The sequence below is a fragment of the Apteryx mantelli genome, chromosome 10 (assembly GCF_036417845.1).
Source record: "Apteryx mantelli isolate bAptMan1 chromosome 10, bAptMan1.hap1, whole genome shotgun sequence".
Classification (NCBI taxonomy): domain Eukaryota; kingdom Metazoa; phylum Chordata; class Aves; order Apterygiformes; family Apterygidae; genus Apteryx; species Apteryx mantelli.
Window position 1 is genome coordinate 15,536,081 of NC_089987.1, and position 21,363 is coordinate 15,557,443.

The 21,363-nt window shown below is 39.0% G+C and overlaps 1 protein-coding gene across 2 annotated transcripts in view; it reads right to left on the reverse strand.

Moving 5' to 3' along the window:
- Positions 1-21,363, reverse strand: part of ITFG1 (integrin alpha FG-GAP repeat containing 1) — a 107,151-nt gene that overhangs the window by 26,422 nt on the left and 59,366 nt on the right. For both annotated transcript variants that reach the window (XR_010885292.1, XM_067302546.1), the window contains exons 10-12: positions 14,721-14,893; positions 4,183-4,333; positions 3,594-3,699 (exon numbers count right to left, since the gene is read on the reverse strand). Coding sequence is in view for 1 of the 2 variants with exons in the window: in XM_067302546.1 (XP_067158647.1) it covers positions 3,594-3,699; positions 4,183-4,333; positions 14,721-14,893 (430 nt within the window). In the remaining variant the exon portion in view is untranslated. The remainder of the gene's footprint in view (positions 1-3,593; positions 3,700-4,182; positions 4,334-14,720; positions 14,894-21,363) is intronic.

Genomic DNA, 21,363 nt, shown 5'->3' on the forward strand with positions numbered 1-21,363 from the left:
AAATGAAAACATATGTTAGAAATAGTGCACCACACTTTATTCATTATCCTTCATTTCTATCAATGAATAAATACTTGGTAGAGATTCAACTTCACTGTTTTAATTGGTAAAAAGGTTAGTAATGGCTTTTTCTTATATATAAGTTATAGTTCTAAAAGTTGATTTAAAGCAATTTTTAAAAGTTGTAATAAACTGTGAAAAAATCCCATTATCTATTTATTCTACAAATTCTAAAGTATTATAAGCAGATGTGTATAATGGTGCTTAACACATACTGCCTATAACAGTTGTTTAATTACATGTTTTAAAACTTAGTTTGAAAAACCAGTTACATTACAGAAATCTGTTAAATGCTTATTTGTAATCAGCTAAATGAGGGACAATGAAAACCATCTATTCCATAACCCAGAACACCCTGTCACATTAAATGTTAAAATTAAAACATCAGTACTAAAATGCCTAAAAAAGGGGGGGGGGGCAAAAAATACTAACGTGTCATTCTGATGCAATGTCTTACAACACTCAGACATCGAATGCCAACAGTCGGGTTGAGCAGCAGCCCCAGCGAAAGCCACAAGAAGGGAAAAAACCCCAACCTGGGAAAGCAGGCTTTATAGAGCAACAGTGACGAATGGACATCACCGCGGCACGAGGTGCCAGCGCTGCGGCCGAGGGCTGAGTGCCGGGCCAGGCCGCGGCAGCTCACCCGGCAGCTGCTAAAGCCACTGCTGCAAAGGCTCTTGTAAGAGTCCACGGAGGTTCAGGTACCCAGCGGTGCACGGAGGATGTTGGCAGGGCAATATTCTCAGCAGAGGTCGCTCCCTACTCGAGTCACAGGTAGCACTCTTCCAGTGAAGGAACGTTGCTAACGTTTTCTGTGCAAATCTTAATAATCGCCATGATTCCCTGTTCTCATTTTTGTTTACAATTTAAAAATGTTGAGACTTCCAAATACAGAAAAATCTACTATTTTTATAAAGTCCAAAAAAGGATCAAAAATATCTGGACAGGTAAGATAAAGGGGTGACAAAGCACAATTTGAAGACTATGTTGGTATCTACAGATAGAATTTTTGAGCTACAAACTATATTTTATACATTAGACAGGTGTACATGCCACTGGACATAGACTCTTCCCATTTTAATGCAGAACCGTACACTGCAATTTACTGCTCCATTTCAGTACTGGAACAAATATTCTGATCAAGTACATTTGACATTAGTTGTAATGAGCAAAACTGCTCTCATTGTCCATATGCCAAATAAATGGCAATGCATTTAATGACACACCAACTGGCAGAAAGCATTTTTTGTTAGAAATGCTCTCCCCCTTATTACAGTAAAAAATGTTTTTAGACCACTCATTAATTCCCATTTTCTGGGGCTTCTATATATGTAAAAATACTCAAACCCTGAAAGGGTGCCAAAAAAAAGTTTGCTCTGATTTTTAAGTTATATGTATACTGAGTGAATGAAAAAACATGTTGCAAATTGCTCCTTTCCCTATCAATATATCACACAATTATCACTCTAATACAGCTTTGTAAAGTATAGGTTTTTTTCTAGAAGGTTTTCAGCATGCTCATGTGAATTACACTACCCAAATACAATAACAGAATTATTTAAAAGGAGGCTTCCATCAGCATGACACACTATTACAGTCTATTAAGGTAAGAATAAAGCCCTGACTAAGGAGAAAGTAATAAATGCACCAGCCCCCAGTAGCAGCTGCAGTTCTGTTACAACGTGCACAGTATCAGTGTAAGAAGGATTACGTGCATATAACTAACATGAAAGCAAATACAATTTTTCCAAGGTGAACATCCAGTTGTTCTTGTTTATTTTTTTCCTCATGAGCTCACTTAGAGTTATTACCTCTCAAACTCAAGGAAGACAGACAGGCAAAGAGCTCTCAAGTTCAATACCTTTGCAGTCTGTCAGAACACGGTAGGGCAAGTTCAAGGCCTAATTACTCTCAATCACAAATATCGAAATCTAACTCTAGCCTTGTAAACCAAGGCTCTAATTGATTCCCACACCCGTGCCATATTAATTGCCATTACAAGCTTTTATGGTAAGATGTGTTTTGTGCCATGCGGTGTTTTAGGGCTGCAAACAACAAACTGACTCACACATGGAAACAAACTGGCTCTGGGAACAGATCATGGAGAATAAGCAAAATACGCAGCACGCAAAAGGGCACTGAAATGAAACCAGCCTGTTTTGCACTAGATGACATTTCCAGATGATTAGGACAAGAATCACAGTAAGTGGGCTTGAGATGACAGACGTATTGGGAACTGACAGAAGTCTCTGCCAGAAAGAAAATACTGCAACCACTCACGGTGCAGATGAAAGCAAGTGCACTTGGCTGTTGTTTCTTGCCTCTCTTTCTGAAAATAGGCAAGAGAAAAAGGCAGCCATTGTGGACAAACAAAACATTTTCATTCAAGTCCATATTGCTGAAATTTCTTCTGGTTTCTTTTGGTATAATCATAGCGTGTGTGTAAGCATGATTATATTTTTCTCTGATTAGGGATTAATGAGCTAATCTTCCTCCAAACCCAAATATTATCAAACATGAAAAATCAAAAATGTAAAAGTTGAAAGACAGGTACACATAGATATAATAGCATTTTTATATTGACAACATTATCTGCATTTATCTCCTCACATAATATGTTGTACAGAAGATTCACAGAATCATATCAGGGTTTGAAGGGACCTCAAGAGATCATCTAGTTCAACCCTTTCTCTCAAAAATAATTACAAATACTACATCATTTCTTAACCTATTTGTAAGAATTTCTAACATTGGTAACTCTGCAGCTTCCCCAGAAAATTTACGTTAGTACTTCATAATCCATCATTTAAGATATTATTCTTACTATTTACCCTGTGTAATTTAACTTTGTTACTTTCTTTCCTATCCTGCACGGACATGCAAAACACGTCCTCCATCTTTGCAGAAACTCATCGTGTCCTGAGGACTTGGATCTTCCTTACATTTCTCTTTTAGGCTGAATAACTCAGTTCCATTGCTCTTTCCTTGTAGCTCACATTTTTAGACACTTGATAATTCTCATTTTTCCTTCAGAAGCCAGCTGAGAGATGAGTTTTTGAGACCTAACATCTGTCTTTGGAGTTTTGCTAGGATGCTGACGGGGGGAAGGAAAGCTCCAGCATGAAAGGAAAGATTTAAATTGCCTCTAGTTGACAGTGAAAGACTCCACGCCTTCTTGTAAAGTCAAAAACACCCAGAGACAATGAACACTTATTTAAAAAGACCTGGTGGTCAAAACTGACATTAAAAACAGCTAGAATATTGAAAATAGTTGGCAGAATTACTTTGAATTTAAGTAAGTACACTAAAATAAAACTCCAGAAAAAGCTTTGAAAACAAAAATGACTTTGAAAACAGACATGTTGCATAATGTTGCAGACTTCTGCAATCCCTAATGTTTTCCTTGCTATGTTTTTTCTTTTCTAGCATTATCATACACAGAATATTATGGTGTTATCATGCATAGAAAGTCAAATATTCACATTCCTCTCAAAGTCCTATTTTGACTTGATTTTATGGTGATCACTTACCAATAACTTTAACAAAATAGGCATCTGCTTCAAAGTTATTTTTTAATGTATGTATAGTGAAGTCTTTATTGAAGCCTTTGCTTAATACAATGATATCCAAGATGCCCTGAGGGAGAGAAAGAGGAAAAAAAATTAGAATGCAGGTTTACTCTAAATAACATCTAAATCCAGCAAACAAATTCTCCTAGATTAAAGAAAATAGCGTGTGTGGCAAAGCTCGCACCTCTACTACTAATCCGACTACCTTTCAAGGGATAGTAATCTATGGCCATTTCCGACAGAGCGCTCCACCCGCGGCTAAACGGGACAACGCACCAGGTCCAATTCCTTGCTGAAGAGGGCAGCTCAGGAGGGGCGAACGAAGGTGGCCACGCTTTGCTTCCCACGCGGGACGTGCTGCTGCCGGCTGCCACCTCCCAGGAAGCCTCTCGTGCACGACCAGGAATCCCCCAGGTGCCGGCACCACCTGCCCCGCGCGCTGCGGCCGGCGCTGCTGCAAGGTGGCCGCGCACCGCTGCTCCTGCACTGGCAGCAGCCCCTGGCCACAGCAAGAGAGAGGCTGCTTACTGCAGGAAAGAGCTGAACTTACATCTTCGTATATGTCAAAGAAGGTTGCTACCACCGCGTCCTTGATTTGATTTAGATCCGAGAGCTCCCAATAAACTTTAAACATACGACGTACACTCTTGCAGCTCACGTTATTGCATGGGACATTTTCTAGTAAAAATGCTTGCTGATTGCTGTAAAACATACATGTAAAACAACAGATAACATTATTCCCTTTAAGAGGTCTAAGTAATAGGCATTACAAAAATATTGTAATAAATAATTTGAGCCTACTGAAGTTAAGTATCATATAAACAAAGCTAGCAGCCACCAGATACTTTAAATCCATGAGCACTTACATTAACTTTGCAGGCAGAATTACAGCCAGTATGTAACGCTTGATTTAAACCAATGAATACGCTAAATAAATGGGTCCAAATCAGCAGGAATCATTTCATTAACCATCTACTCAAAAGACACAACATATTCTTACTTTATTCTGGGACAAGTGCATTTATCTGCCATTTTCTTAATCCCTCCATGGTGCCTCAGCTTAAATACTACCTAAAAAGTGACAGTGCATTTTCATTATTTTATGACAATCTCTCCCCACATAATCTCCATTAATAAATTCTCTTACACATGATTTTTTTCTTGCACAAATTTAAGGTTAAACCAAATCTCGATCAGTATGTTTTTCCACTGTTTCAAAGCAAAAAAATATCTACCACCGCAGCAAAAATAAGACACGACAAACCAAATTACATGTTTGCTGACGTATAACAAACAGACAGGGAGAAAGGCTCTGCTACTGAAACAAGAAACCAACCGAGCACCAGCTCTAACGTAGCAAAAATCCCCCTTCTAAAGAAGGTAATTAATAGGCGCCTGCGGGTCAGTGGGAGACCCAGACGAGTGGCGCAGGATGCAGCTGCACAGCTTGAGGGCTCCTCGCATCACACATCGTCCCTGAAACCGTACAATCTCCCCTCTCACCAGAACCCTGAAAACCTTCCGGACTTCACCGATGGGGAGTCGGACGCCTTGGCAGGTCTCCGCTGCTGAGCTGGGAGCGCGCTCGGACTCACGGCTGCCGCGGCGAGGACGGCCCGCGTCCGCCCTCGCTTCCCGGGCCGGCCGGGGAGCCCGCGCGCGCAGCCCCGCTCCTGGTGCTGCCGAAGCGCGTCGGGACCAGCGGCAACCATCAGCGCCCTTCTGCATCACGACCTTGAACACACCGGCCTTGCGCAGGGTAACAACAAGCTGTTTTTCCGTATCTTTACGGCCTCTGAGGCTTCCAGGATGGAGTCCCCCCGCCGCCACCACCACACACGCACTGAAGTGACTCCAGCATTTCTCTTGAGGAAAGCTTCTGGGTTTAGGTCTATGTTTCTGTGGTATATCTCAGATAATTTGCTGCTAATAAGAACTGTATCCCACGCTATTCATACTTCTGCTGCATCCATCTGAGAAAGAGTTGGAGAAGGGCACAACACTACCCGAGAAAACCCCCCTTTCTGACGCTCCAGTAAATCAGTTTGCCTTTCCACTGCCGAGGCGACAGTGGAGAAATAAGGTAGGAGTTTGCTCTGTGTAAAACGCGTCAAAAGTAAAAAGGGATGTTTTGACACTTCCTTCAAAACCTTATAATCACACTTCTTGAGCTTCTGTGCAAAATATACAAATGAGGCCTTTATTTTCCTCCTATGTTCTATATTTGATTGAAAGTTTTATAACGACCCACTTTTACTGTTTCACTGTTAGAAGCAGCAATATATTGAATTAATGTCCAGCCAAAAGCAAATTAAGCAATCTACAATATTTAAGACATTTTATTATCAAAATCTGAGAACATATAACCATAACTCAAAATTATTAAATGTTCCCATTCAATTTATGTATTTTATGTATTATACTAGTATCATTAAACAACTACGAGGTAAGGTGACAATTTGAGCTAAGCACATTGTTTCAATTTCTCTTCTTCATCATGTCATACACCACTTGCATTTTTTTTTAAACTTGGAGGAAATTTTAGACAGATGCTTTCTTTAATTTCATTTTTTTTAATAGCTAGAAAAGACTACATGCTAATTATTTACAAAACACTTGATTTTCAAGTTCACATTATACTGTACATAAAAATTACAATTCAAGTCTAAACTATAAGCCTTATGGATGGTTAGACACAAGAAGATTATTTACTACAGTAATTTTTTAATTTCCTTTCCTTGGTAGCGTGCATTTATTGACTTTCAAAACATCACAGAATGGACAAACAATAGCATAACATCAACTGCATCATGAGAAAAGAGGGAGATACTAATAAAAGTGGTAAACACCACTTTTCTTCACCCTTCTGCATCAACAAAAGAAACACAAGACAGGCAACAAGAAAAAAAAACACAAAACAAACCCAACACTAAGCCCTAAATAGATGCTGAAGACTGAGAAGCGTACAATAGGAGAGCTATCTGGTAGAGGGAAGGGGGGAAAAATAAAATAAAATAAAATAAAATAAAATAAAATAAAATAAAATAAAATAAATTGACGGAGGTAGCGTCTGCTGTGACAGAGCAGCAGAGTTCTGCAGAACCCCTAACGAGAACAGGGCTGGAAGTCTGCTAGCGTGCACCATCTGCTTGGAAAAGTCATTTCACCGGGAAACTTCATTTCATACTAATACTGATTGGTATCCAGAGAGTCCTTTCTGAAACAGCAATACAAACTTGCCTGTAAAATTAACAGCTCAAAAGTTGTGCTATAAATGTTAACCATACCTACAAACACATACACATAGGTTTAACTTCACCACCGTGAAAAGTCATATAAAGTTTAAAAGCTGCTTAAGAGTCAGTGTTATTCCTTACAATAACAAAATCAAGAATTTGCAGGGTAGCAAACATAAAAATAATGAATTCCTAAAGTGAAAGAAAACTATTACTATTGGTGAGAAATATGAGCTGAAACAAGGTTTAAGCTTGAACTGCAATATTAAGCTCTTTTTAGAGAAGAGTTTCGAAGTGGAACTTACACAAATGCAGCACCGGGCGGGAAGCACGTAGCTTTGTTCTTCCAGCTCACATGCTGGCTGCATTAGCTTTATAATTTAAAGCGGAGCCTTTTCTCCTCCCAGTTCCAGAAGTAATTCCCTGGCATGTATTTTATTGATGGCTTTGAATTATTTTAAATTCTGTACAGCACTCAATTCCTTTCATTTCCTCTAAAAGCATCTTTGGAAAGCACAATTAGGAGCATCAGGATCTTATTAGGCATGTGGCTTCGAAACAAGTGCTGTAGCCTGAGAGGATAACGCAGGTGTGTCCCCCACCATCGTCCTGTTCCCCCTTTTAAAAATGAACAGTATTTATAGTAAGAAACTAACTTACAACCTTGTCTTCAACTCTCTAGTTATTCATATGCAATTCTTCATTTTCTCACATTCCTGGCCTAATCTTGCTAGCTTATTCAAAATTTTGAAAGATATATCCTGATGTTAGCATGTGAATTGGTTAATTTGCTAATTTGTTAGCATTAGTCAGCTAACGCTGTTGAAATATCAGTTGTTTCTGCTGAAAACATGTTTCTACTACTACATTTACTCATGTGCAAAGATTTCCTCCTTCTCTTTGACTCAAAATGAGTAAACATGACTTTTTTCCTCATGTATTCAGACCATTATTTGTTGATATACAAGATAATTTATACATATTCATAACCATGTCCTTATCTGCAACACTCGGAAATAATTTCTGAATAATTAAATAGCTTAAAAAAAAAAAAAAAGGCACTCACACCGCAACTTCTAAATAGAGGGAAAAAGTGCTAATTTGGGGGGTGGGGATCGGTCTTCAGGTTTACCCCCAAAATACATGCACATAAAATACAAGGTACTTGTAGCCTTCCAGACATACCTGTATATAAGCAGCTTTAGTGTTTTAAAATGCCACCTTGTTTTTAAGGTGAGCTACGTTCAAGTTGCACTGAAAACTGCAGCTATCCTGACTGGCTGTCTGGGCGCAAAAACTTAGTCTTTCCATGTGCACAGTCAAGCGATTCCCACTTGACTTGATACAAAATAAAAACCAAACCAAACACTGGAATAAAATATTAGTAAAAGATTTCAGACTTTGCTTACACGAACAAGGAAAACTAATGGAAAACAGACACCGAAGACATCTGGAGGTGCAGAGCAAGCCTTGGCAGCTTTGGGGCATTGCACGCCTCTGGCCACCGCTGCGGGGGCTCCGCGAGAGGCGTCCCCCCGGCGGGCACCCCTCGGCAGGGGGGCAGCGCCTCGCTCCAGGGCAGGCTGCGGCGCCGCGGCCCGGAGCCTCGCTGCTGCAGAAGGAGAAGCTATCCGCCCTTGGCCTCGTTGGCCCTTCGCTTCCTTCAGGGAAAACACTCCAGAGGTTTGGATTTGGCCTACAAGCTGCCAGTTGAGTCCTTACATTATTTATGGCTTTAACTCACATGTGTCACCAGAATCAGAATATCCACCTCCATGTTTTATTTCTGCTTCATCCTACAATTACCAACAGCAAGTCTGTGACCTTCCTATGATTTTGAACGACGTTGTGAAGGTTCACACCATCCAAACAAATCTACCTGTAACAATGAAAATCTACACAGATAGCCTTAAAAACGGCAAAACCGTGTCCCTGGAAGGTTCTCGGAAAACGCATGAAGACAGGCTACATTACAATGATAACAGATTAAATCAATGTTCACGTGTTACACAAATGTGTGGCAGTCGATATAAAACAATTTAGCTGAAATAGCGAGAAGAGGCTGAGCGATGCAAGTCCACGAGGCAAAAGAACTCGGGACGCAGAGCAGCACGTCACCCGCAACGTGCCACGCGTGGCACTATCAGTATTGCAGTACTCGCACCGATCCGCACACAGTGGCACTCATCTGCGTGCCATCTGCACGACTTTATCCCAAGGAACTTCTTAGTAACGCTCAAGAAAGCGTAGAGTTATTTCCTGGCCTGGAACCTTCTGACCGTAGGCTGTATGTGCAGCAAAGCTAAACTTATAAGGCTGCATTGCTACAAGCAAAGCTTAAAGCCAAAGAAACAGTGAAGATATATTTACCTGAGTTTTATTTTAACATACTGCTTTGTGATTAGAATTAAATATTTACTGCTTAATTTCATACATCTTATATTCTGTCAGTTTTCTGTCATTTAATTTACAGTGACTGCTGGAACAGCTAAATGACTAGTATCTCGCTGCAGACATTCAGGATCATTGAATTGGCCTCTGTCTTTTAGATTTGCTCAATCAGAGGTTGCTTCTCAGTCCTAAAATTTTAAAGAAGCCCTTTATCCAACCTGCCTTATGACAAATCACGAGTAACAATGACTTAGGAAGAAATAATTCTGCCAAATAAAAATAATTTCAAGTGGAGCTGTGCAAAGGATTAAAACATATATATTATTTTAAAACTAAGTGTGAATACCATGAAAACTGGTATTTTCTCAAAGTATATTATACTCCAAGTTTTTCATTCTGTTGCTCATATTCAGTTCTTGTTGAGCTCCAACTTTCAGTCTTTACTGTCGCTTGTCACCAGTGTCAGAAAGGTACTATATTTCAAAGTATACTGTTACTTTATTTGACTAGTCTAAGCATTCGTTCTGAACAAAAACCTCACTGAAAACATACTTCCTTAGATTACGTTTGCAATACCAGATGGCAATTACTGGCATCTAATCTGGAAAAGAAGTGGTTAAGCAAAACTTATTTCATCCGAACAGGTGGCAAAAAGATAGGCAAAAAGTGTATAGACTCATATGCAGTACTTACACTTTTCAATGTTACCACCGTCTACTTAAAACCAAAGTGCGAAAAATGAATACATTTAGATAAGATAGTAAGCAGAGATGAACCAAAAACTAACTACTGATAAAATTCCTTTAGCTATTATTATTCTACATACTTACAAAATTTCTAATTCAGTCATAACTAGAGGGAAGAAAAATTCATATACTTATGTAGCCAGAAGAAAAATCTGTGGACTGGCATTCTAATATGCAGGTTTTGACTTAAGTCAGAAGTTAAAAGAATTCATAATAGGTAGATACACATGTAGGAATACACTGAGAATTTAGTGTCTTCACTTATTAGTATTTATAGTCTGGATTCAAACCCACCACACTTGCAAGTACAAGTGAGATTCCTTTTGTGGTTGTTGTTGTTAATAAGGAATTCATCCATGCTCTCAGTATATTTCAAGCTTTTAATCAAAATTAACAGGACATGGCAGGAGATTAAACAGTCTGGTATTAATGCAGTTATAAGAATATATTATATAAGAATATAATTCATCATTTCTCTAACTTATTCACCTGAAAGGACAGTAGACCAAAGTCATTCTTAAAATAATCTACTTCAGTGTCTTGTAGGGAGTTTTAAAAACTTGATCTGAGAACATTTCCAACATTATGTTAAAAGCATATAATTGATTTTAATTGTATTCTTCCATTATCATAGATCAGTATATTTTCAGATGAATAAAATGCTTTCTGCCTCCTTTAAGTTAGAGATAGCAATTAGAAGCTAGACTTCCTAGCCTTTAGCACAGATTGAGGCCAAGAGTGCACAAAAATGCTTTTGTCATCTAATCACAGTAATCAATCACTGAAATTAGATCTGTAGATGTAGTATGAAAAGCTTCAGAGAAGGAAATAAATAGCTTGATCCAGAAGTGCTTAAAATCAGTTAAATAAGGTTTTCATTTTTATTTGCTCTAATCTAAGAAGGGCTTTTAATTTAATTTCCACACTGTTTTAATTCTCTGGACTCTATGACCCAGTTACAGATTTTAAAGAGAAGTATTTGCTTAAGTCTCTCAGAAACAATGATTTAATATTACTGTGAAAGTGACATTTGAAAGTAGGTGCTAAAAATGTGATTTTCATTCCCATCCAAAAGTACTAGGAGTCTGTTTACATTACTTTTCTACAAATAATACTAGAAAAATACAGCGTTAACATGCAATGTATTTCTTAACTCTTAGTTTAGATCCTCTTTTCCCCCCTGCCCCCCTAGGCTTCTTCAGCTCTCTGAATTCCCCTTTTACAGCCTGTCAAATCATATGGCAGCACTTTCAGGCCTTATGACTGGCTACGTATAACTTTGAAATCAAGCTTCCAAATAAGTTTAAAACACATCCAATTGAACAAACAATTTCAGAAGTAAGGAGAATTAAAACACATGTATCACAGTAATTCATTGCAACAAGAGGTAGGTAACTTTCTAGGCTTTTTTAGGAGTAAGTATTTATAAACCATATAAAGCCTTTAGATATTATTACATTGTCATAATTATATACCAACCAGAGGAGAGAGGCCCCTAATAATTTTGAAGGATAAAATAACTTAAAAAAAAAAAATCTGAAGTCCATACACCTATGTGTATGGACTTCATAAATAAAGTCCTAAAGTGTCCTAGCCATCAGGATACAGACATAGAAGACAGCCTACAGTAGAGCTGAAAACACAGGATTTGTGGGCTTAAGTACAAACAAAGAGAACAATTTTGTAATTTAGATGTTATAGTATTTCAGTGGAAAAGGAAAGACCTTGGTTCTAGTCTGCTCTCCAGACTATTTACAGTCTTTATTCAAGGCCTGCTGAACAGAAGATGCAAACAAACTTCCAGCAGAGAAAAGAGGCTACCAAGTACAAAAGCCTGACATTTAAGGCCTGAGTGCTCCAGCTTCACCTATGCAAGTTCTGGGCAGCAGCAGCATCTCCTCCTTCTCCTCCGCTGTATTTGAATAAAAGCGGCTGCTGGGCTAGTTCTGCGAAAGCTCAGAGGTGCAGTGGCAGAGCTCAGCTGCTCACCGCCTTGCCTCTGAATCACAACATCGCGTAGGCAGAATGCAAACATGTAGCTCTCCAAACTGGGTCATTTTTTGGGGTATGTATCAGTATCTAAAGAATTCCTTAACCCCAGAATGTCCATGAGTGACTCAGGTGTTGGCAACCACTAGAGGATCTGGATTGATTTCTTGGATGTAAGCATCTAAATTCTGTCTATATACTGTTTTAAGCACCAAAGTGAGCTCTTCAGTTCTTATCCTCACTGAGTATTAATTCCAACCATGAACTTGCACCCAAGTTCATTTGAAATACCACAGAGATGGCAGATAGCAGACACTAAATCAACCGGTATAAAAGACTTGACTTATTTTGCCCTGTAGGACACTGTGCAATTGTTCATTATTGATCCCAGTAAGAAAGGCACTCAGACTCCATAAGGTATTGATTAAAATACCTTTTATTGGAGATAACATAAGAAGGAAAAAGGGAATAGCACAGATAATCTCATGTCCCTTCAGATGTTGGGAACCCCGAGTTGCACAGCATCAGACTGACCTCTAGTCCAGCCTCGGAATGGTGTGCAGATCCTACCCGTTCTGCAGGTCACCAGCATTATGGTCTTTAGAGCTCTTAAAGGATTTTCTTAGAAGTAAACCAATTCTATTCATCATTTTTACTGCCAAGCAAAAGTTCACATGAGAACATGCAGCTTCAGTTCAAGAAAAAGACAAGGTGGCGTAATAACCAGGGCAACGTAGGAGCTGCCTTACGGGCTTCTCCTTTATGATTAGCAGGCTAAGTTCATCCTGTGGCCAAGCAGTATGTGCAGAACAGCACAGCACAGGCCTGCGCCTAATCCAGTCACCTGTTACGTGATGTATAATACACCTTGATGTATAATAGTATACATGCCCTCCCCTGCCTAACACCAGGCTGGGGCAAGACAAAGTGCAGGGAAGACAAACCATGAAGAAAAGGAGGAGAAAAATTACACTATGAAATGTTTATTTCCCTTCTAAGTTGTTGAACACTATGGCATCTATTCCAGTGACAGCATGCGTAATTCCTGGCTGCGACCTAGATAACAGATTTTGAGTAGGTCAGTGATTGTAGAGATGCAGTGAGATTAAGACAGCAAATTTAATAAGCTAAAGTTGGAAGAACTGTCTTCAGACATAGTCACCATAGGCTTTACTGCAGGTGCTCCCTAAAAGAGAATCTCCTCCCCTGTATCTTGCAAAAATACAAACTCTTTGCCATTGACACAAACATCCCTTTTTAATATATGCTAGAAGTCACAAAGACAAAAAGGCCAAATTGATTTCCAGAAACATCCATGAGCACAACCTAATTTTACTGTCTCAGCTACAGTAAATCATGAACGATTATGAACCACTTAATACCAGGTGAATCTCAGCTACTGGATGTGAACTGGACATCCATTCCTGTGAAAGTCACAGAACAAACTGGCTGAGTTATGTTTTGAGCACTTAAGCATACGTGACATCAGATAACCATTTCTAAAACTCAAGATTTCATCTTTGAATGGCCGATTGCTTCACCTTCCATAGAAGGAAGTAACTGGCAAGACTGCTCAAAAACTTTCAGAAATTCCAGCTCATCAAGACCAAAATGTAGCAGCACTGACAGGTGCTGCCATTTTCTTCTGATGACAAGAAAGCAGATGAAATATCTAGATGAATGAATAAAAAGGAGAAAACAAAGAAAGGTAATGAAAAGTCCACAAAGTATCTTCACTAGACACCTTGAAACCAAGATGAAATCAGGAAAAGAACAAACATATGGGGTATTCACACAGCAAGGAACCCAAGAAATGTACAGTCACCAGAAAAAGAAATGGATTTCATCAAGGTACAGTTCAATAGTGCAGTATAAATAGAACTGAGTTGGAGGCACTCAAAAGAAAGAAAAAAAACCCTATTTCATAGGCAAGAAAAAAGTTGGATAAAAACAGAAAACTGAACAATTGCAAATAAAAAAAAAAGAAGGAAAAGTATTGAAAACAAAAAAGGAAAATAAAGCTGAAAAGAGAAGAAACCAATAGTTGTGACATGGACAATATACAGAATAAAACATTTTAAACTTCTACACCTAAAGTGAAGTAATGGCAAGGAGAGCCTTTGAACACAGTATATGCATACCTGTGGTAAACTTTACATGCACCAAAAAAAAATGAATTCACTACTCAGTGCTAACTAAAAAAAACTGAGTAGCTGGTAAAGCATGTGTCACAGCATCTCATGAGTAGGAGAAAATACCATATTATAGAAATGCAAGGTAAGGAAAAAATCGTAGGTATTCACAAATAACCTGTGTGCATTCCTGAAGTTTTTCTTATATTGTCCCATGCAGAACTGTTATCCCAGTTTAAAGCTAATATTTTTTCAGGAGAAAAGTTTATTCAATTACAGTTGGACAATATAAAATCACTGGTTGGTTGGGAAAGGGAGAATCAGCTCCTGTGGTCAAGAAGAGAAGCCCAAAATGGTACTTCATACTCCTCTAGGCAATTCTCCACCAGGAATCACAGTCTGAGCCTATATAATTATGCATTCTGAATATACCATTTAAATGCATAGCTTTTTAAAAGAAAAACATTTAGCAGGGATCAAAGACCTTGTTCACTTGACAAAGATGAGCAAGATACTCTAAAATTAGTAATTTGTATGACTGATGCTTGAATATCCATTTGATAGTCTTTATTTATAGATTTATATATACTCTACCTTCCAGATGTGTTCTTTAGTATAGCAAGAGCATCTGGGTAGCCATCCATATTGTAATCTCCAATGTGAAGTGTAATCGGAAATGAATCTGCTGTTGAAGATCTGTCATTTTCATATGGTACAAAGCCCCAGAGTGTGTCTTTATTTCTGAAGTCTTGCAAGACTGGAATCCACTGTAAAAGAAAACAAAAAGAACAGCTAGGTAAGGAAATTAATTTATCAAAAGTATCCAACTCTATTTAAAACAGCTGACTATTCTATGCTGCATCAGGATTCCTAATCATTTACAAACTTCCGAAGAGGACGTAACTTTAAAAAATAAGGATTATTTCCTAATTATGTCATCAAATGAAAAATCTCATTTGCAGTCTTTCCTATGCAGTAAGTTTTTCCAGAACAGAACGAATAGATAGGGTTATAAGAATAAAGCACTTGTGTTCTGGAGTATGTTCAGTGTATGGTTATTCCAGAACAGCTTCACTGAAATTCACATTGCCTGGAGTCTGTATTAATTTTTAAGTGTAGGCAAACCCGAACTATCAGGCCTTGAGCTCCTGAGTCCCTTTGCTTTTCTTGGAATTGCAAGCAACAGGAGGCATTAAAGGCCTGGAGGAGAAGTTGTGATGCACCCTCATTAAACCTGTGGACAACACCAGAGTGGGGGGTGCAATCAGTATGCTTGGGGACAGGACCGCCATTCAGACGGGACCTAGAAAGGCAAAAATAGGCAAACAGAAACCTCATAAAATTCAGCAATGACAAATGCAAAGTCTCGCGCTTGGGAGTAAACCTCTGCAATGGTACAGCCTGGAGACTGACCAGCTGGGGAGCAGCTCTACTAAGAAGGATCTGGGGGGTCCTGCCGGCCAGTAGGCTAAACCTGAGTCAGTGTGCGCCCTGGCAGCAATGAAAGCTAGCAGCGCACTGCACTGTATCTGCTGGCAATGCTCCTGCTCATTGAGGCAAGTGATTATTCCTCTTTATTCTGCTCGTTAGTCTGCATCTGGATACCTTGTCCAGTTTTGGGTCCCACAATACAAGAAAGATGTCAATAAGCCCAAGTGAGTCCAGCGGAGGGTCCCTGAGATGGTCAGGCTGTTGCTTATGAACTACAAGGAGAGGCTGAGGGATACAGAAGAGGAGAGAACAGAAGGCTTGGGTGGGACCTAATAGCAGCCTTCTACTACCCTAAGGAAGTAACCGAGAAGACAGAGCCAGGGTCTCTACTCAGACAGGTATAATGCACGGCAGAAGAACAAGGGACCATGGTCACAGATTGGAACAAGGAATGTTCCAACTGTATAAAGGGAAAAAAAATCGCTATGAGGGTAATTAAGCACTGGGAGAGGGGCCCAGAGAGATTGCAGAATACCTATCCTTGAAGGTTTTCAAAATCCTTAACAACAAAACCCCAAACAACATGGTCTGAATTCAGTGTTGACTTTGCTTAAAGCGGGAAATTGGACCTCCTGAGATCCTTTTCAACTTGAATGATTCTATGATTTATGGATATTTAGAAGTTCAAGAGCTTCAGCCTCTACCCTCCAAATCCCCACCCAGCAGCACAAGATACTGAACTGCTAGATAAGAAGTGAATATTCCAGTATTAATTTGAAAGTATAAAGGAAGTGCAGAGTGTAATTTCTCCAGGACAAGAAATAAAATGTATCTGCACTTACTTTCCACAGAGTGCTGCAGAGGTGCTAAATAGGAATTTATCTTAATTAAAATCAAACTAATTTCACAAGTTGGTATGAAGCTGAAGTATCAGGGTTAACATTTCAATGCTACAGACAAATTCAGTGGCATTTTTAAAGCCAGAGGTAATTTTATCTATCAACTAGCAGACAATGCCTTCAAAAGGACTGACGGGTGCCGTCCTAAAGGATTGCTATCACCAACCTCAACAGCACTTAACACCGTCTTAAATGTCTCTCATCCAAGCCTTAATTTAGCTATTTCAGGAATGAGAATAAGATCCTTGCACAAAGCAGGTAACACAGCTCCTGATTATAAATTACACTGCATTTCATTTGCAGCCCAGTAAAACCTCTTCCCTAGAATACAGGGTTACTCTTTACATCTCTCCAGAAGTTCAAAAGGACTATGAAGCTGACTATCAAAGAGAGAGTTTTTTGTTGTGGGAGTGCTTGACAGCATCATTTCTTGATGTGGAGAGACCCTCACTTAACACAATCCAGTAATCAACAACATTCCTGCCAGGGGGCAATTGTGTGTGACACTTTGACTGGTCCCTTGAGATTGCATACAACCACGTACCTGTTACAGCAGCCTGCAGAATTATTGAAAATGCGCACTAAGGTCAACCCTGTCTGGATATCACAGACAGCTTAGAAGTCTGGAGCAGCTCTGCCAGGCACTGCATGGCCTGCATGCCTGCTTGTATAAATTACAACAGTTGAGCCGCTAAGATGATCTACAACACTAATGATGATTATCTAATGCCTGAAAATCCAAAGCTGAAATTAAACATACTTCATCATTTTATTTTTCAACATCTTAATGCCTACTGTTAGCTGCCAAAGGCTTGAAAAAAATCTAAGGAAAAAAATGGGAAGTAAGAAATAGGTTCTTGATCTGACAGAAATTTTTCAAAGGGATAGATTTCCTAGCAATTATTTGTCAGTCAGAAGACAAACACTCTTATTGCAAAATACTGTAATTCTGAAAAACACTGGATTCAGAACCATGAAGTTTTTACTTTACATAGTATCATTCACACAAAGAGTCATTGCAATAATATCCAATTATATCCATCATATATTTTCTAAATGTTCCCATATATGGTAACATAGTTTTAAAGAAACTAAATTTAAAATGAATTTTTAGGAGTAAATCCAAATTTTCATGCCGTTTTTACTCTACGCAAAGAATGATTCATAAAACCAATCTTGCAACTGAGAGGTCTGCAGTGAAATGCAGACATACAAACAATAGGGAGCAAAATGGAACCATTGCCTGTTGCTCCTAAGCATCATCCCGGTGCACTCTACAAAGCAAAATTTATGTCGTACTGAACCAGTTGTGGGACTTCATATAAAGACAGTTACAGAACATTTCAAAACAGCACTCTTCTCTTATCTGTGACCAGAACACACTCTGGTATCATCTATAATTTACTCTGACAGTTTAAGTTCACAAAGTAATCCATGTTTTCAGGGAAACTTACTCTGTTTATTTCTATTATAAATAGTGGTATTATGCAATGTAGAGCATGCAAGATTAATTGTTCATGTGCCTCAGGACATATATTTCAGTACAGAAGGCAAAAAATGAAAATATCTTTGTCAATATTACAAATCTGCTATTTCTTTTGTATTTGATAACCCAGACAATTACTTTAAGCTTCATGTTTGCTGCTACTATTTTAATAGGAAAAGGACAAAAATGTTTTTTGTTTTCTTTTACTGTAAGATACAAATAGGTGGATATAATGAGGACACACAAAACTATTTGGGGTCTTCTGATCATATGATTTCTGTTACCTAGTTCAGATGAAAAAGACTGTAAAATGGAACGAGTATACCTAAAAGAAGTTTGAATGAACACACACAATTCAGAGAAATCTCCCAAAATTACTTCTTCACTTCCTCTGTTAATTTCCATTACATAGCATCAGTAATATCATTAAATATTTATTCCTACAAATATTTTTACTTATTTTTTACTTTAAAGATTTTGTAGGCTAAAATAACAAGAATATTTTTCTTGGAGAGTTTGCAGTTTCATTCTCAACACTTCAAGCATCTTCCCCAGCAGGCAGCAGAGCGGGTGCCCTTGCACCTTGTGACAGCGCAGCATCTTTTTAATTTTGCCAAAGATTTCAGGTACTCGAAAAAATTTTAAAACCAGTTGCACTAGCCCCACTTACCTCAACCGAGGCTCATTTCTCTCAGGGTCCACACCCTTACCCCCTCAGGAAAGGCGGCTCCCCTGCTCTACGGCCTGTTAGCAGGTCTTTGAATCAAAACTCAGGGACTAACACACCTCCGGAGCTTTGAACTATGGCCCGAAACCCAGGAAGCGCGACGACCGCGCCAGGCAGCTGCCCGCTCTCCGGCGCCTAACGGAGGCGGGGAGCAGGCTGGGAGCCAGACGGCATTTGGAAGCGGGTGGCCTGCTCTTGCCCAACACCCTTTCTGGCAATGCCGGGGTGTCCAGTCCTTCCTAACACAAGCACTAGCACATCCTAAAGACAGACGACCGTCAAGAGTGGCCTGAAAACTGGCCACAGCCACAGGAGGCCTTAGCCCTGCGCGACCTCTCTCTACTGCACACGCACGTCACAGCTGAGCTGCACGTGAAGAATAAATGCAGTCGTTTCAGGATGTGTTAAGTTGTCAGGGCATACGAAGGTCACCTGAATTCCATATATAGTTGAGTAGCTACCATCTCATAAAAATAAGCCTAGTAGATTACATTACACCATATGATGGATGCTCAAAGCCCAAAAGAAGAGGGCTCCCAATATTGCTTTAACAACAAAGAAAAGAGTAACCAAAGGAAGAAAAATCATATTTTTTTGATGCTGGAATATGGCTAACAGTCACATATCTGTTCTGAGAAAGACTAACAACCCAGAGATGATGAGAGGATCTTGCAGAATATGGGACTTATGAAAATTACAGCAACAGCAATTTCCCCCCCGCTCCCTTTTTAAGATGTTATAGAGGCATTAGGAAAACCTGCTTGCAGTGACCAACTACAGCAGCTCATCAGTGCTGCCAGATGCATCGCTAGCCTAGCGAACGATGCCCCAGAGACCCGCGGTTTGCTGTAGGACGCGCTGCCCGGTTCTGCGCATCTAGACTTCCTAGACCTGCAAGAGGAATGCAGCGGAACTGCAGCCTTCCTGCTGTCAAGGCAGGCTGTAAGGACTGTCAAGCACACGCAGAAACTCTCAGATGAAGAGACCAAAGTGATGCTGTTTACCTCAGGAAGCAAATGGAAGAAAAACCATACTTAATATTAGAAAGAATTAAAAGAAGATTAGCCATCTCTAAGAATATCACAATATCCAGAGTTGCTACAGTAAACGTTACCAGGGACTTTAAAACAAGACTTGGGGAGAACTCAAGATCAGAATCTAGATGAAATCTAAACCAGCTGGCAGATTAGTTCATAGCTATTGCAGGACACCTCAAATTTCCTTAAATTCACCTAACACTAGCCACAACCAGAAACAGCATATGGGATTCTATTTCAGGTCTGATGGCAGTTCTTCTGTTGCTATGGAAACATTCACTTTTTTTTAAAGTTTTAGTAGGACTGTATCTCCTTAAATCACTCACATGTTCTTCTTTGGCCTTTACTTTGGCCTCATCATCCAAAGAAAGAAAACAGCTGAGACTAATTTCTAATACCTATAAAAATTAAATCATTAAATAAATCAAAACCTATGCTGAAAGAAGTTAATCCTTGAAATAATTCTCTTAGATCTGCTTGGCTTTCAAGTAACCAGCCAACTGTGCCAAAGATATCATAAAAAGTAAATATACTGCAGACTGACAGACATCAAACAAAACGAGATCCCATCAGAACAACAAATCCAAAGCTTGCCAACATATATCCATAACTGACATCCCCCCAAAGCCTCTCCTCCGAGCAATTGTTCAGAACTACAAATTCTATACATGCACATGCCCAGTCGTTAGGCATTTCATGCCCATGCACCATACACCATCATGCAACTGCGTTAACTGTTGTTCATTTGGTTTCACCCGCCAAAAAAAATACCTCTGCACCAAAAACTGAACAGAGATAATGGATATATAACATCAACAACTTTTTCTGTATTGGACTTCCAATCTCTCAATTTCCTGCACATTTTGTCTAAATATCTAGCTGTTCCACAAGGGATACCATCGCCTGGCTGAAACACACTGCGCCCACAATTGCTCATTATTTCTTCCTTCAAATTGTTAAACTGATTAAATGAACACAGAAACTGGTTGCAGCCTGTTTTCACATGAAGTTTATCATCTCTCATGAAGATTAACTTGTTTAATCAAAACTCAGAAGTTAGGTAATTTGATTTCACAGACGATCAAATTAAATGAAATAAAAACACAGCACTTTCAAATGAATATGGGCAGTGAGGACTCTGAGTCTCCTGAAGGAAGGTTCTTTCTCTCTGAAGGAAATGTACAACATGCAGAAGAAACTGCAGAGACACGAATGAAGAAATTGCTATTTTCCACTATCTCAGAATGGAAAAGATAAATGCTTTACAAGAAACAACTCCATCTCTTTTAGACCAGTCTAAGAGTAGAAGAGAAGAATGTGCTAGATATAATCCTTGAAAAAGGTAAGGCCAGAATAAGTGAATGCAATTTGATATTGTCATTTTTAATTTGCTTTGAAAATGACTTTTAAAAAGTCATTCTAAAAATATGCAGGGAAAATTGTTTTAAAGTTTCTAGGTGACTCAATACTTTTAAATATGTTCTTCTAGCAGAATGAGAATCTTTTAGATTGTGCACTTTTAAAAATAAGATGCTAACATTGGCCAGCTGATTTTTAATTCATTAAATGTCATTATCTTGGAAATTATTATAAAATTAAAATTACACACTGAAGTTGCTAAGCAGATGAACTAAATATAGTAATGAGAATATCAAAA